Raw genomic sequence first — 18,962 nt, forward strand, 5'->3', positions numbered from 1 at the left:
TGTAGTCTGCATGTCCTCCCTGCTTTCATGGGGTTTCCTCCCACATTCCAAAGACATGCTTCTGCAGCATTTCTCCCTGGGCCTCTGCTAAAAATAGGCTCTGTCCTAGTCGGACTTTCCCGGTCAACAAATGTTAAATAAATAAAATTTAGTACCAATAAATTATGACAAGCCACTATACCACAGCAAGGTAGCCACTCACAAACACACACACACACACACACACACACACACACACACACACACACACACACACACACACACACACACACACACTGACTGGCATTTAGTAGTAATGTTGTTACATTATGGCAAGCCTCTGTACAGCATCAAGGTAGCCAGTCCCGCAGAGGTACACAAAGACACCCACACAGACTCCCTCACACAGGACAGAGACACAAGGCAGACAATTACACAGACTCCCAGACAGGACATAGACACCCACATATGATGGACAGCACTACAGTAAGACTGAACATTAAGAATTTAAAATACTGGGCTTATGAACTAATAATGATGCTAGAATAAGATTTTGCAGTAGCATGCGTTGTGTGACCCCACATTTTTGAAGAGCAGACCAAAACTAACAAACATCTGGACATTGTGCAATATTCTCACAGCCCCTACCAACCTCCTAACCTCTCAGCATAATTCCAAAGCTGAAAATAACTGCAGAGCAAAGGTGCAACATCAAGGACAGTTACAAACATTGCTATGATAAACTTAGAAGGATATTAGAATAACAGGGATTGCATTAGCATTCATTACAATAATCAGTACATTCTCTAGATCTCTCATAGTCCCCCCAAAAGTCTCAGCATAATTCTAGAGGAGGTACAAATGAAAAAAAAAAGACAAGGACGTAACATTAGGGGGTTTAAAACATTGTGGTTATGAACTAATAAAGATGGTAGGATGGTAGAATAACAGATTTTTCCAGTGGCATGCATTGTGTGAATTCACATTTTTGATGACTAACAGACCAAAAATACAGGTCAAACATCTAAACATTGTGCAACATTCTCACAGCCCCTACCCCTCTCTTCTAACCTCACAGCTTAATAATTCCAGACAAAGCCCCAAAAAAAGAAACTGCAGAACAAAGGGATAACATCAGGGATAGTTTGAAACTTTGCTATGATCAACTTCAATAGTAAGACAGGGGTTGCACTGGCACGCATTAAGACATCAGTACATTCTGCAGAATCGTCACAGCCCTTACCCCCCAGTATCTCAGCACAATAAATCTGGATGAAGTGAAAGTAAAATAAAAACATAAAGGCATAACATAAAAAACAATGTGCTTATCAGCAAATATAGATGCTGGAATAACAGATTATGAAGTAAAATGCATTGCGTACCTCACATGTTTTAATGAAAATAGATAAATACCAGGCAAACATCTGAATATTGCACAACATTTTCACAGACTGTAACCCCCCCCCACCAACCTGTCAGCACAATAACTTTTGACAAAGCAAAAAAATATCATAGAACAAAGGTGTACCATCAGGGATAGTTGTAAATGCTGCCAGTGTACACAATACTAGTATAATAGGGTTTGCATTAGTATACACTAAAACAGCAGCTGTACATTCTGCAACATTCTCACAGCCACTAACTCCCCTCCCAACCCCTCAGCACAATAATTCTGGACAGAGCAAAAAATGATCATAGAACAAAGGTGTAGCATCCGGGATAGTTGTAGACATTGCCGGTATACATAAAACAAACTAGCAGAACAGGGTTTGCATTGGTATACATTAAAAGATCTGTATATTCTGCAGCATTCTCACAGCCACTATCCCCACTACCAATATTTCAGTACAATTATACACAAAACAAAAATGCAATATTGAATATTCTTATGCAAGACTAGATAAAAAAAACTACATCAAATCTGGACATTAATTACAAACAAGCCTTCCTTCTTCAGTCTCTTAGCAGAAGAATTCTGAACAAAGATAAAATAAAACTGTTACAACCACAGCCCCTCACCCCACACACACACACAAATCATCTAAGTGTAACAACTCTGCAGAAAAAAAGTTATACAATCCTCTCCCTAGGTTCCCCCCCCAGCAAAAAATAAAGTTAAAAATAAACCCAGCAACTTACCTTTTCTGCAGTTGATAGAAGGCTGCTACTAATCCTCTGCTTGCTTCTACTACACACAGACCAGACCTGTTCAGCCCTTTTATATTGCCCTCAAAAGGACAGTTTTTCAGATCTTTTAGAAATTGTCCTTACAAGGGCAGTTAAAATAAAGCTTCTTTGCTGGTCCCAATGTCGTTCCAGCAAAACCTGCATCCTCCATCCATCCTCACAGCATACCTCTCAACATCTTAGCATGAAAAATCTGGACAAAGCCAAAAATAATAGGGGTACAAAGGCTTAAAAATAGGGACACTTTTTAAATATTGCTTATATAAACTTACAACTTGCTTTCAGACTTTGCTTTAGCATACATTTTTCTAAAGGATATAAAGTCTAAAACTTAAATGCATCTGCATTTTGTATGACTTCAGTACTCATTACTGTATAAGAAAACCACAAATTTTATGAAGAACAAACCAAAAATATAAAGCAAAAATCTGGATATTCTTAAAAATCTGGGCAGTTCAGATATTTGCCTAACGTCGGCAATCAAAAGAACTGACCCAACAGACCACATGTTAAGGTAAACCCATCAGGAAGCTAGAACTTGCTTCTTGATTGCTACAGCCAATTAGGATCCTTGCTTCACTGAAGCGGACCTGATTGAAAGCAGCGAACAAGTAAAGCAAGGGACCTGATTGGCTGCAGCCATCAAGGAAGCAAGTTCTTTCAGGGGAAAAAAAAAAGCGGAATAGTGCGATGGCACTGCCGAATGAACGAGCAATTTTGAAACCCGTGGCTGCTTCATATGGGCGCCCTCGTACATGGGGAGATAATCGGGAGCGCCCCGCGGCCGCTGGTTTGGTGGGTGCCTAATGCCGGCTATGACTGCATGTGAGCTACAAGCTGCTGGAGTCTTTGTCTGCAAGGTAATGGTCAACACAGGTAGTAGACTTGTAAAAGATACAACAGGTATCGTTCCCACCCCACCATCACCAGTGGAACTCAATGACCCTTTGACTTTAGAGCAAATATTTTCTAAATTTCAACTATATATCCCAACTAGATGTGTCCACATATGATAACATACTTTCTCTTAAAATGCTCACATGTTCACACCAATTTCAATGCCAATATATCACACCTAATATAACATTAAAATGCAGTCAGGAAATTTAGTCCCAGCACATATCTACCAATGATGTGTAGTGTAGTCAGAAAAGTAAAGAACATTCCTTAAAATAACTTCAGGAGTTATATGAATAGATATTTTCTAACATCATTGTCTTCTGCTATATGACCCCTAGTTCTATAAGACCCTTATTACTGCACATTTTCCATTTTTGAAAACTGTTTCATGCAAATTTTTTTATCAATTTTTCTTATGTTTGGAATCTTTGTAAGGAAGTCTTGTTAGATGAGTGGAGAAGAACACTTCAGCACATAGAACATGAGCGGTTGCTGTGGTCTAACCCTACCTTAGAATGCTTCCATTTAATGACACTGCTGCTGTCTGCATGATTAAACTGCAGTATTCATGCTATGGAAACTTTCAACAGCTGTGCCTCAGTGAATCACAAGAAGATGAAAATCTCTTCAACCAGAAGATGACCAGGATCTGTAACACTTGCACAATATAATTTCCATATTTACAGATTTTGACATGAGGGTTCAAGCAAATAGAGATTGTTTTTGGAAAATAGGATCACTGATGTATAAATATCTGTATTATAAATAAGGCAGTATAAATATTATAATGAGATATTCCAGGTTCATTAATGTTACCATGAAAGTCTTCATTCATGTTTCATATGCAAATTGTTTAGAAAAAAGTGGTTAAATGACCATCTTATCACTTTCCCATGTACTTGTTCCTGTCCTCTAGTCTCCTTTCTAACCTCCCCCCCCCCCTTTCTCCTTCTTTATTCTGTTTTTATTTTGGTGCATCCTTTTCAGTTATATTTGATTCAGAACAGCATTCATTTACTTTGGAGCTGGAGACTATCTGCCACATAATTGCATTCTAGAAGTTTTAGATAATATTAGTGCTTTTTAAAATTTTGCCTGTTGATATTTTGCTTCCATATTCATTGTGTATGGACATAATTTTATACAGTGAGTTACTGATTTTGCAAAGTACTTCCATACAAAGCTTTAAAAATGTATGCAAAAGACAAAATGCAGTTCTTAAGAAGGGAATAAGGAAACAAGCTGTGAAATTATAAGTAATCTCTGACATATTATATTGTAACACAAGGAGGTACAGTTGTATACATGAGAGATAATAATTATTAATTGGAAATGGACAACTTAATCCCATAAGTAAAAATTCCATATGCATATATGTATATATGCTATAATCACAGTTACTTACTTTAAGCAGTCTAAAATTGCTGTTTAACAGAAACAATGACATGTGTGGCAGTTGTAATTGTGTCACTACTTATGCCATTTTGTTATCACTGCATAAACAGTAGTGACCTGTTGAGCTGCACTTTCGGGTCATCCAGCAGTACCACAATAGTCTATGTGTGTGCATATAAACAGTATAATACTCTGTTATGTTAAAGGAAGTGGTTAAGCTTGACCCGAAATATGCATGTCAACATGGCTTTTAAAAATAGAAGATCATTTACAGTTACATGGGAGAAATAAATACATTTGGTAAATTTGTGTTTGATGGGCAATTCATTCTATTTAGATTTCAAAATAACTTTTTAATAAGATATATTCCTACTAGTGGCATGGATCCATCAGTTTTCATTCATTCATTCTGACATATTCACTTTATCTTCTCCCATTTAGAGGTTGCCACAGCAGAGCAATGGTCTGCAGAACGATTGGTGGTGGAGTTTTACGGTGTCAAATTGCCAGCCCAGCACCCAACCTTCTACAGAAGGCACACACACAGGGCCAATTTAGAATGTCTAATCCACCTACAGCATGTCTGTGGGATGAAACCAGAGCACTCAGAGGAAACCCACACGAACACAGGGAGGACACGCAGACTCCACATAGAGGACACCCTAACCAAGAATTGAACTGGGGAACCTCTTGCTGTGAGGTGGCAACACTAACCACTGCACCACCACAGCCACCATACTAGTTTGTAATGCTTACCTGGTAATTTTGAACACTAATTAGTTTAATGGTAGAACTAGTCCTGTCAAAAAGGATAGTCTTTAATTCTCTCTGATAGTTACAAAAGACATTTTTTCCAAGGTTTGTGCTAGGGAGATAACCTTTTAACCTATGTATGTCAGTCAAAATTAAATGAAATACGTTTTCCAGTGATGCTGGTATGCAAACAAGAAGCAGCAATATCTGTAACACTCAGACTGCTTTGAGTAATGTGGACATCTTTCTATGTGGCATTCATATGATCTAGCAATTAACATGGAATAAATATATATAAAACTTAACAAAAGATTTAGTGATTTTTTTTTTTATGTACTGGAGCAGTACCCCATGAAATAGATTTGCAATATTTACTATGATCCAGTATAATCCCACTATATGAGATTATGAAACTGAGAACAGAGGATCTGTTTTCACCATATGCTTCTTCTGTTGCAGGAATCGTATCACTTATTTCATTGGCTATTCTATCCTATGAACGGTATAGCACCTTGACAGTGTGCAGACAACAAACACCTAGTTACCAGAAAGCACTGTTGGCTGTTGGTTTCTCGTGGTTCTACTCACTAATCTGGACACTACCACCACTTGTAGGCTGGAGTAGTTACAGACCAGAGGGAGCAGGAACAAGCTGCTCAGTAAACTGGAGCTCTAAGACAGCAACATCTGTGTCCTACATCATCTGCCTCTTCATCTTCTGTCTCATCATCCCAGTGTCAGTTATGGTCTACTGCTATGGACGGCTTCTCTATTCTGTAAGACAGGTGGGAGATTCACAACAAATCAGTTTTTATATTTAATGTGTGTCACTGAAATGGTATTAATTGCCAAAGATCTACTATAAATTCTTTATTAAAAAATAAAAATACTTTGATTAATATTTTGTGACATTTAAATAGATTTTTATGATGTAACATAGTAAAATACAAAGTGGCCTACCTATACTTTTACATACAGAAATGCACACTTTTTATGTTGTACTTACTACAAAGAACTAAACCACAGACACACGCACACACACACGCACACACACACACACACACACACACACACACACACACACACACACACACACACACACACACACACACACACACAAAGAAATTAGCAACAATGGACTGAGGTTTTAAACAATGTTGTCTTTTATGACTAATGCTTTTGTCAAGCTCACAAACCCATGATATAAATAAAATTTGATATATTTTTTTATAGAACAAGCATTTGCAATGGTTAGACATGAAGAGTTAATCCACAATGTAAAGCAACTGTTTCCTTGTGAATCATCATTTATGATTTTGCCATAGGTTTTTAGTAGTTATGGTATGCAATTTGTGACTATAAGAAACATATTCTAGGCAATAAGTTAGTTTTGACATTTTCATGGAGGAATGCTTTGCATGGTCCAGTAATCCTAATCCCTTTTTGTAACTGACTTTGTAGTGGTACACAGCTTGCATACACTGGTGATCCATATTGCTATGTTGTCTGAGTATTTTGCATCAGTAAGTGTCACCTCTTGCAAATTTGTACCTTCGTGGTCTTTTTTTTTCCCTAAGAGTAAGAGAGTATTGCAATAGTAGGTATACTAGGACATGGTATTTACTGTGGTTATCCTGATGGCTTGGTGACTCATGTAGCTCAGTCAAACTCATACTGAAAAAGTTGCAAGGGACCACTATGTGGGCTCACCACACCAAAGCTGAAGATTGAGAAAAGAACTGATGCCAATTAAGTGCCAGAGTGGAATGGGATGGATTATGATAGACCTGAGTCTGACAATGGAATTGGCTGCTGGGACATGGAAGGTCGCTATATTGACAGCAAAAGTGCTGGAGGTAGAGTGAGAGATGAAAAATCCTGTTTCATGATATAGTTGACCTTGTCTCTCCCCAGTGTATTGATTGATTCAGGAGAAGACATTATGATCTAATGTGACCTCTTTCTCACTTTGGAGCTACCCTCCATGACAAGACCTAGTGAGGTATGTGGGTACCCAAGGGCTACCAAGTGGATGCAGTCTCAGTAGTGTTGCAAGCTGGGCTGAGGCTATAAGTTATGGATAGTAAAGTCAAGCTAAGCACAGAGCTATCAACTAACCACCACTTGATGGTGAGTTAGATCAGTCAACTGGAATAGAAGCTGGATAAACCTTAGTAATAAACAAATGTAGTGAATATGTTCTAGGAATGCCTAGCAGATGCTTTTTTGGGAGATGACCTCCACTCCCAGCTCTAGAAGAGCTTTTTATATAAGTATTAGGAGACATTTGGGATGTAAAGATTGAAGAGACCCTGTTAAATACCATGGCTGTAGCTCAAGTATCTCCTGGTGGATGTCAATTTTGATGGAAATTTTCAAGTTAAAAAAGGTGTCCCTCAGTGAAAAACTAGTATTCGGACTCATGGACACTAACAGTCCAGGAAGTTAAAAACTGTGATAGTCACCAAAGTAAATGATGGGTGTGAGAAAAGTTTAGTTATGGCTTACATAATGACTTAGATGGTTTCAAAGAGATTCTGGTAAACCATCAACCTCTCAGGGGTACTGCAGAAGGTACTGCAACAATGCCCAGTCTGTTTTCATCAGGGATGAAGAAATGCTGTCATTGACTAAGGACACTTATGTGGTAGAATGGATACTTTGTGGAACTTGTGGACCTGGTAAACATTCTTTCTTTGGGAAGGCAGTGCCAGCAGCAAATGGTGATATTAAATTTATCTGTAAATGGCATCAGTGAGGAAATTAAATATCCAATATAGAAAAGCTGTGGATGTGGATGATACCTGTATAAAAATTCTAAAGACACTGGATTTTTTTGGATTTTGAGATTAATTTTGTGTTGTAAGGAAGATGGTGATAATATTGCTGGATTGGCAAACTCAGGTGATAGGTCCCTTTTAAAAATGTGGACAAGAGAAGTTATTCTGCTTACAAAGATCAATATAACTTAACTTGTGTAGCAGTGAGCAGCAAGTAGTCCTTTAAATAAGTACGTTTTTTTTCTATTGTGCATGCTGTGTTCTTTGTATAGTAACAGTATTAACATAATTTAATGCTTGCACTTTTCTAGCTATCCTTCATATCAGAATACTGTGCATTTATGCTTGTCCTGTAAACCTCCTGGAGCATGGTTCAAATCTGAAAGCTCTTTTGTGCTGTTTGAGCAGTTGTTTTGTTGTTTCCCCATAATGCAGTAGTTGTACACTATTATTTTTAGTCTGTTCCCTATTTTCTTAGTTTCCTCCCATTTTATGTGATACTCTTGGTGAGATAAACAATTATCTGCCAGGCCTTTATATCTGTGTTCTCTTGTTGCTAGTGTCTGTGCTGTTATTATTATGCTGTTTGTTTAAATTTCTAATACAGATAACTAATCCTATGTTCAGTATACTGTGCTTTTGCTCTCCAGTTTTAATTCTGTCTAAGCAGCAAACATCTGGGACTATGAACTGATAAGCATAATCTAATTGTAGGCTAAAACACTTTGTTTCATTTTAGAACAATTAACCTCTGTATGTATTGCCATACTTTCACTTGATTTCCCTGTCAATAAGCACGTTTCTGGACTTCAAGATGGTTCACTATAACTAAATCCTCTTAATTACTAGTCAACAGTTAGTTCAGCTGATCTTAGTAGTAAACAACATATGCTTTTGTGTTTAAAAGTGGCAGACATTTAAGCTTTGTGAGCCAGTAGCTCTAGTCATTTTCTAATTTTTGTCACTTTTCTAGTCCACAAACCTACATCTATACCTCTCCTGACATTCATGTGTGGTGGGCAGGAAGGAGATCAGTGCAGGACAATTCAATTCTCGCTTGACAGTTCATTTAAATAAATAAATAAATAACTACTTTAGCAGAGCTGTGACAGTAAGTGCATTTTATAAAGTTCTAGCAGTGCAAAACCTTTCCTCCTTGTATATCCCTGCTACACTACATTAAACGTCTGGTTCCACTCCTATTTTCCTAATATGCCTCATTGCCAATTGCTTAATTAAACAGAAAACTCGTTTGGATTCTCCCAGGTATAAAGGGATAGAGAAAACTGTTATGGTCTCTCCCATAGTGTCTCTCCTTCTCTCACAGTTTAGCACCCATTTCCACTGCTGCTTTCCAGTACGTAAATAAGTCACTGATTGTTTATTACCTTAGTTTATTTTCTTCTACTATATGAACAAATTCCTTTTCATCTACTTAGTATTGGTGATTATGCTGCTGTGCTCCGTGGATTATCCCCGTGCTATATTTAATATATAATATTATATAATAATATATGATATAATAATATATAAGCAGCCATGGAATAACTTCTTACCACAAAAACCTGTCAGCTGGACCGTGGTACATTTCAATCTACAGTATACCTAGTAATTAACATGGACCCATAAAGCTGTCTGGACTTCAGCATGCCTTCTCAAGATAACAATTAAACAGTTAAACTGCTTAATAAGAATCACCTCATAATGTCTTTCATTAAGATGGTAAAAGTCCCCTGCATATTATCAGCCCAAATCCTTGCCCATCTTATGTTCCCTCCAGTTCTATCACTTCAATGTTTTAACCAGCTAAATACTATTTTTTGACCATTATCAATGTGGTCAGCAAAGAACATTTGTAAATCTTAGTTTTAACCAAAATGTCTTGTTTCTTAGACTTAGTTAAGGAAAAAGCTGGTATTTCATCTTACCTTGATATCAGCTACTATAACTTCTTTGGCAATGGGCCAGGCATCCAACTGGGTTCATGTTGCTGATAAACAAAAAAGCATTCCAATCCTGACTGGATGCATGCCCAAGTAATAGTGGGGAGCCACTTAAAATTTCACATAATCATGTTCCATATACCACATCTTTGTCAACAACTGGCAGAAATCACTATGTTTTTGCTCAGCTGTCTATTGCCATGACAAGAAAATTATGCTACTTGGTCTCTTAATCATCCATGGTAAATAACAAAGAGCTTCTAACCATAAATCATTTACTCAAAAACTAACACAGACAGTCAATGATTTCATGAAACCAAAATTTGAAGTTGTAGCACTACATGATGTACTAAGATCTAATATCCTCCACTAATTTCATTCCAGTCAAAATATTTCCATATATAATCTATAACTATTGCCCAGCAGTGTCCTTTAGGAAATTTACAATGCTCAGTATCTCCTACTTTATTTTCAGTAAAATCAGTGTCTGAGGCAACAGAAATCACCCTACAATATTGCTTGTGGTGGTGGGTTGGAGTTCAAACATTTCTGAATCTAGTCCTATAGTACCTTTGTCATATTCTATAACATCTTGCTACCTATACAGAAAAGAAAAACACTGGAAACATGACTCACAAGGCATCATAGAAAATGATGAAGTCATCACATGGGATCACCCATTATCAACGGTCAAAGGACAGATGCAAGAAAATCAGATATAGTGGTCCATGAAAAAACCCCAAAAAAATACAAAAGTAGCATTGATCATTGAAATCGCTATACCCAGTGACACAAGTGTTTTGCATACAGAGACACAAAATCATAAAATATCAAGATTTGCAGGCAGAGACGAGAGCAATGTGAAAGAAAGATACAGACAGTTCCAATAGTAGCAGGAGCAACATGTCTTATAAAAAAGAAATTGCAATCATATTTAGATATGTAACCAATACATGTAATTCTGTACGATTTGCAGAAGGAGTCATTACTGGGCATATTGTGGGTGCTGTGAAGAGCACTTTTGGCTGACATCAATGATTGAAACAATACTAATGTCATGAACTTTAATTGTACTTTGAATTAGGAATGGGGTCCATTCCTGTCATGGTATTACAATCCAAACGATTTAGAGAAATTAAAAAAATGCTATTTCCAGTTAGTCAATGTGGTTTTGGAACTTGACTTGGAATGCCAGTTGCAATGTTTACCATTACACTTTATCTGGGAAAGTATTCCAACAAGCTGGTCTTAACTTGGAAAATGTTTTTTTTTTTTTTTCTTTTTTTAACACTAGTTTTAAATAGTATTCTACTTCTGGTAAGGTCGCCTTTATTATTTGCTCTCATATCACGAAGTAGGTTCCAACTGTTACTTTGAGGCCAATTGGGGGAGGTGATTATTTCTTATACTATAGAGAAAGCAGGATAGAAGTTGACTTGCTCTTCTGTGATTGGTAGACACTTTTTTTCTTAGTGGATTTGTTTCACTGTGTCATCAGTTTGTTTTTTTTTTTTATATAAAATACACGTTTATTGAATTATCACTTATGACATGGGCAATCATACAATTTATATAAATTAAATGAAATTCAGTTGCAAACATTAAACATCACATAACACTCTTCTAGTGTTCTATACAGTCATTGTCAGTTCAATTCCTGTCTTCCTTTAAACCTTATTCGTTCTCAACCAAAATGTTATTCTGCATATATCATTCCCACAATTTCCATTTTTTCTATGTAATTTCCAGTTCTTTTATCTCTGTTACTATATTCAGTACTTCTAGTTCAGTTGGTTTAGATTTCCATTTTCTAATAACTGCTTTTTTGGCTGCCACCAGAATTAAATTAAGCATGGCAATAATATGTCTAGGCAATTCAGAATCTATATCACAGCTCAAAAAATGTTTCTTTAATTGCACCAATTTGCTCACCCAACATTTCTCGCAGAGTAGTCTGCAGGAAAATGAAAAGTCTCCTAGCTTATTACACTTTCAAAAGATACCATCACACCTCCAATATTTGCAATCTATCTGAGGAAAACTTATTTGGAGTCTGCTTCAGGTATCAATATACCTATGCAAACACTTCCAAGCAAAAATCCTAGCTCTTCTAGACTTTGTTGCATATTTGTTTCTTTGTGTGTTGCTTATTCAGTCCATTTTCCCAATCTTTTCAAACCTCCTCTGACTGATTCCTATAGTTACCATGCAATGTGTTATATGTCCTATGAATTATTCCTTTTTTAATAGCAGCTTCTGTTCTAGAGTCAATTAAAACTCTACCAGCGCTGGGCTTTCAATTAGGGTTTGCCTATACTCTATCAATTCTTGATATGGAAGGCAGTCTCTAGCCTGGAGTCCAAATGTATTCTTTGCCTCTTCCCCTTCTATTAACTCTCCTTCACTAATTATTTGCTCCCAATACCTGGGTTCTTTTGCCAGTTTTCTTTAGTAAATTCCAGCCCTATCTGGCCTATTCTGTGGACTCCTAATTGCAGTCATCCATACTGACAGAATCTCCTTTCTCCATTTCCGTGTTGGCTTTGTTCTTACAATACTTTCTATTACTCTACGAAGATAATATTCTGCATGGCTTTTGTTATTCTTAAGGTTCTACATCAAACATTTCAATCTCTCCTTATTTCCTGAGCTCCCCCCCATTTTGTCATCTTCCCTTTCGACTTTGAATTATAGCTTTCTGCTTGTGATATGTAAAGGAGCCTTAAGTGTGTAGCTCTGAAATATCCCTTCAAATTAGGTAATCTCAAACCACCTTGTTCTATTGGAAGGATCAACCTATCCTACCTGACTCATGACCTCTTCCCCTCCCAGGTATAATCATTCAACTCTTTATTAATTGCCATCCACAACGACTCCTCTGGTTGATAAAAATATGTCTGACCCATGTATAAAACTAATGGAACTAAAAACATTTTTCACTTCTTGTATCTTGTTGTCCAACTAGTTTTGCAGGTTTAGTATTATTTTTGTTTAGTTTCTTCCCACATATCCTTGCTGCCATAACATGATCCTTATTATCCCATATTCTTAAGTACTTAATTTTATCATGTTCACATAAAAAATAGTATTTTTCAACCAATTAATTTGTAGGTACATAGTTTAAGCTATTGCCCTTGTTTTATCTTCATTAATTTTGTATCCTAAAAAGATTTGAAACTGCCTCAGAATGTTCCACAACACTGAAGTGTCCTTTTCAGGATTTATCAGGTAAAAAATAATATCTGCAAATAAAACCAGTTTTTCTTGATTACCATATAATTAAGTCCCTTATCTTATTTGGCAATTGCTCTAAATATAATTAAATATAAAGGAGAACAAGGACACCCACGCCTGGTTCCTCTATTGAAACAGAATTTATCAGATAGGAACTACCCCACTTTAATTTTTACCTCTGATCCCTCATATATTCTCCTAACTAACCTTATTATTGTGTCAGGGAATGCAAAAGCTTCCATTGCCCTATTCTTAAAAATCCCAGCTTACTCTGCCAAATGCTTTCTCTGCATCAAGAACCACCAACAATACTGGTATTTTCTTACATTGTGTTACCTCTGGATCATCATTTCTCTATTAATGTTGTAAAATGTTTGCTCCCCTCCACAAAACCACATTGACCCACATTTATCAATTTTGGCAATGCTTTTGCCATCCTTTTAGCCATTATAGACAGTTTATAATTATGGTTTGGACTTGAAACGGTCCTATATGAAGCTGGATGTGCTGGATGTTTACTATCTTTACACATTACAGCCACCACAACATTCTTCCAGGATGCTGGTGCTTATCCTTCTTTTAAAATACTGCTGTATAAATACTTCAGCATCTTTATCACTTTCTTCCCTCCAAGCTTCCAAACTTCCACAGGAACACCATCTATTCCCAGAGACTTTCCTGCAGAATGGTTATACATCACCATTTTTATCTCATCTCCTATTCTAAGTGTTAATAATTGAGCCTCATCTACCTCTAACTTTAGTGCATTTCATTCTTTCATAAATATTCCATTTGTACCATTTCTTGTTTTCCACATTTCTCTACTTTATGCAGATTTTCATAAAATTTCTGAAATATTTTTAATACGTCTACAGGAACTCTGGTAATTTTCCTTGTTATAGGCTCCCTAAGCTTGGCAACAACTTTTTCTAATTTCTGTTGCCTGAGCCAATGTGCTAAAAGCTCTTGTGCTCTGGAGTTGTTAAAGAAAAACAGTAGCTTAACAGCAGTCTTTTCAAACTCATGCATATTATCCAGATAGTACTTTATCTTCTAGTTAGCACTCTGCAGTTGCACCTCTTCTTGTTCTGTGAGATTCCCATTATTCTGCAATCAATCCTTCTAAATAATTCTTGGTACTTCTTAACTATAGCTCGTTTTCTTTTAGTTTTACCCTGTTTTGAACCACCACTTTCATTTTATCCCACTGCTAGCTATATTTTTTGTAGAAATTTCTTTCTTCTCTAATAACTCCTGAACAATTTCCACTACTCATTCCTTAAAATCCTTTCTGTTTAACAGCTAGGTGGGGAAGCAGCAGTGTCTCGTTTTCATTCTATTACCCTGCATTTTTATTTTCTTTATTATTAATGCGTGATCTGAAATAGTTATTAGATGCATATAGACTTTCAAACTGTCCTAGCCTCCCCATAAATGCTGCCACTGCTGTGCTTGCTAGCGTGTTAGTGACCATTCGTAACCATTATTTAAGGGTTCCCCCCTCCCAACAAATACCTACATCAGTTAAGACGAATCACCCCGAAACTACTGTGGACCGAGCAAAGAAGTTTGAGAGAACCATAGCCTGAAAGTAGTGAATACCATTCATAACAATTATTTAAGAGTTCCCCCCCTCCCATCAAATACCTACATCAGTTAAGAAGAATCACCCAGAAAATATTGTGGATCCAGCAAAGATGTTTGAGAGAACCATAGCCTGAAAGTAGTGAATGTATACTAACTTTCTTGGTTTAGTGTACTTTACATAGTGTACTCCCTTAAGGACAGCTGACTGACTTTAATGTGGTCAAACACTGCATCACAGATTAGCAGCAGGCATCACCCCCTCCACGATATATCTGTTACCTTCTTAGTTATACTGCACTCCTTTTCCTCTATGATCTAGAGTGCACTTTTGCCTCTTCCTACCCATCCTGCCCACACTCTAGCTCCCTGAATTACACAACACATCTCTGATATACTGACTATTTTGTTTGAATTTAGTCTAAGGTTACTTAATTGCCACATAACTACCTTCCACCCATATAGGATACATATTACAGTAATAGGCTCTCTTTCACATAATGATAGTCTCCCAAATTCTCCAGTGTCTTGGACTACTGGCTCTAGGTCCTAACCCCTCCCCCTTCCATCCGCAACACTCCTGTACCTCCTGTCCATCTCTTCTGTCCCCTCCCCCTTACATCCTTCCTTCCAAGGAAGTCCATCTCTCCTGTCTCCTCCCTCTTACATCCTTCCTTCCAAAGAAGTCCATCTCTCCTGTCTCCTCCCTCTTACATCCTTCCTTCCAAGGAAGTTTACTTAGGGAACCCTGTTGGTGAGGCACCATTTTCAAACTGTCCTAGCCTTCCCATAGATGCTCCCATTGCTGTGCTTCCTAGCATGTTAATGGTAAGGAATTTGTACTGTTATTTTTTATTTCTGTACATGCGATAGTATCTGCTGAAGTAAATTCATGTTTAAAGAACTGTGGAATGTTTTTTACAGTTAACTCTGCTTCGTGAATTAACCCACAGGCAAGCAGAAACCACGAGTGTAACTGTACATCGTAGAGATTTTAAATAACTATGTCATGGCTGCAAATTGTGTCTGCATTGTCTTATCTTTTAGAAACAGTAAATGCAAGCATACACTAGCTCCTATATTTAGTTTAACAGCATTGCATGCATTATGTTGTATGTTAAATACTTGAATTAGCCTGATTATTGCCTTATCTTTTAGAAACAGTTTATTTGGTTTAACAGCATTGTGTGCTGTATGTTGTATGTTAAATACTTGAACTAGCCTGATTATTGCCTTATCTTTTAGAAACAGTACAGGCAAGCATATACTAGCTCCTTTAATTAGTTAAACAGCATTATGTTCTGTATGCTGGCTGTTACATACTTGAATTGGACTGATTACTGGCCTACATACCATCCAAGTGCATTGCCTTATATTTTAGGAACAGTAAAGGCAAGCACACAACAGCTCCTTTAATTAGAAAACACACTGAAATTCGGACTGAACTGAAAAACTGAATAATATAATCCAAAAAACAGAGAAAAGTAGAGTTGTCCACAATAGAGGCAATAATGACTAGCACTTTCTTCCACTTTTATTTTTCAAAGACAACAAGCCCCCTCATGCTTGTGTCTTATATATAGTACGTACAGAATATGATGTCATAAATTAATTCTTCCATTAAATAATGCAAAAGTTTTTTTACACAAAATATTAATTCACTTAAACACTATAAATATTATTATCCCAGTTTCATATGTAGTTTCTTCTTTTGTTGAGCGTAACCATCTATTTGTTGCAATCCCATCATAAAAATAAAATTAGAAAAATACTAAACATATTTTTAATGAACTTTAAATGGAGACATCTCTCACATAAAACAAAATGATAGATTATCTAACTGTCAATGACTAATCAATTTTAAATAAAATACTAACAATGTAGTTTGATGTAAACTACTAAAAAAATGTGTTTATCCGCTAAATTCTTTGTAGGAAATATTTTGTCATTTGTACAATAAAAACCATCATTATTAGAACACCACAAAATATTCATGTCACAAATCAATAAATAAGTGTTCACTAAAAAATGGGCTTGTCACATTAACCCACACCGATGTGTATATATTCGTGTTGTGTTGCGACGTGCATACTACATTCACAAGTACATCTACCCACACACTTCTGCGCACACTCTGGCTCACACACACGCACACACACCCACATACACACACACACACACACACACACACACACATACACACACCCTCTCTCCATGTATCATTGTGCTAATGTCTGTGTATCTACTCACTTGCACTTGTGCAAATGTCCACTCTTGCTTGTGTGCCTCACACTCTCTCAAACACCCATGTTCACATGTAAATACATGTGTGCAACAAACACACAATGCCACACTCAAAAGTGCGTGTGCACAAATGTATCTCACAAGCACAACTCTCATGCCTTGGATACTAAGGAATGTTTTCTTCTTGATCCAAGCGTACAAACCACCATACTTTACGGACAGTGGGAAAATAAGTATGAATCGCTCTTATGTTCAATACCACCAAAATATTCCATTGATGTGAGAATGTTGTATCTAAGTTGGACATACGTTCATGGTTCCATTTTGCTTCATTCCACACTGTCTTAAATGCCAAAGGTTGATTCAATGCCATTATTTGTATGTGTGTGAACTAAATATACCAACCATGAAACTCTACTTGTGTATAATATCTAACTTTAGTTGTAAAACTGTTGGCACCTAATGTTGTTGAACAAAGAATGACTGTGTATGTGTATGTCTCCTACATATGCTGAACCTAAAACCTGACCTATAAGTACCTATCTATATAACAAAAAACATTTCATGTTGATTGTTTCGTTTAAACCTGGTGGATAATCCGCTCCTAAAATCAATTGCCACAATGTCTCTTTTTGCTCTAATCTATTGTTGAGGTCACCCATAAATAGACCTTTTTCAACTTGGTCTAGTACAAAAAATTCAAACTTCTTGAATTCCTCACAAACTAGTGCATGTCTTGCTAAAGAAATGTTCTTATCCTTGTTTCTGATGGCTAATGTGTGTTCATAAATTCTATGTTTCAAAACCCTAATGGTCTTTGCATGTTGCCAAATAAACAACATAATCACTGTGACAGTTGAAATAACTACGTGCTCAGAAAGTTCTTCTCATGTGTTTCAAAGTGACAAATGAGGTGTTGCTGATGAACCTACATTGCCTACAATCTTTACATGAAAAACTTCCTCTCTTGGAACTAATGCCCCTAGCTTGTTTTTCTACTTTTAAATCTGTGGCTTCCAAAATTTGTTTGATATTGGTAACCATCTTGTACGTAAACTTTGGTCTAATCCCTAATACATCTGTAAGATCCCTATTTCCTAAAATGATGTTCCAGTTTCTTTCAATGATGTTCTTGATATACCAGATTTCATTGGTGATGGGTAATGGAAATGCTGTACAAAAGTCACTTAGATTTTTGTTAGAATCATTAGTGTCTTCTATGATGGTAGGAGGACCAACTGCCAAATCTGTAGAAGACAATATTTCATGACTTCATACTCCAACTTTTTCAACTTATTATTTTTGTAACCCCTATCCAGAAATAACTTCCTCAAAGTTGTGAGTTCTTCTTTATAAACACTGTCGTCTGATGTCAACCTGCTCAACCTGATCATCTGGCCCTTGATAACACTCTTTTTCATATGTTGTGGATGGAGGCTGTCCTTATGTAAGTATTGGTTAGCAAAGCAAGCTTTCCTGTAGATCTTGCTTTCAATTTGACCATCTATAGGATTTATCCTTAAATTTAAATCCAAATAGTTAATTTCTTTACCATAACCACTATGTTTAAAAAACAAAAAATTTGTGGTGTTGTTCAAATCATTGGTCATATCCAAAAACTCACTCTTTTCACCAGCCCAAACAAAAAACAAATCATCTATGTATCTTAGATATAGTTTGACCTTGTTAAAACTGGGATGACTTTTTAAGTAGTTTTGCTCCCAATTTGCCATTACTATATTTGCAAAGGCTGGTGCCACTCTGGCCCCCATTGCTACACCTGATGTTTGTTTGTAGAACGTTCTATTAAAAGAAAAAAAGTTGTTATCAAGTACCATTTCCATCAGGGAACACAATGTGTTAACTTTAACAGCTTGGATGTTGGTTTTTTGTGTCAAATAGTCCCTCATATATTCTATACCTACTTCTTGATTGATTGAAGTGGTAGCAAAATTAACATCCT

At 36.6% G+C, this 18,962-nt stretch overlaps 1 protein-coding gene across 1 annotated transcript in view; it reads left to right on the top strand.

Moving 5' to 3' along the window:
- The window catches only part of LOC122802313 (opsin-3-like), an 829,061-nt gene that overhangs the window by 505,278 nt on the left and 304,821 nt on the right, over positions 1-18,962 (top strand). The window contains exon 2 of the mRNA XM_044071956.1: positions 5,674-5,999. Within this exon, the coding sequence (XP_043927891.1) occupies positions 5,674-5,999 (326 nt within the window). The remainder of the gene's footprint in view (positions 1-5,673; positions 6,000-18,962) is intronic.

Source organism: Protopterus annectens, chromosome 5.part0 (assembly GCF_019279795.1).
Source record: "Protopterus annectens isolate FY-2018-M chromosome 5.part0, PAN1.0, whole genome shotgun sequence".
Classification (NCBI taxonomy): domain Eukaryota; kingdom Metazoa; phylum Chordata; order Ceratodontiformes; family Protopteridae; genus Protopterus; species Protopterus annectens.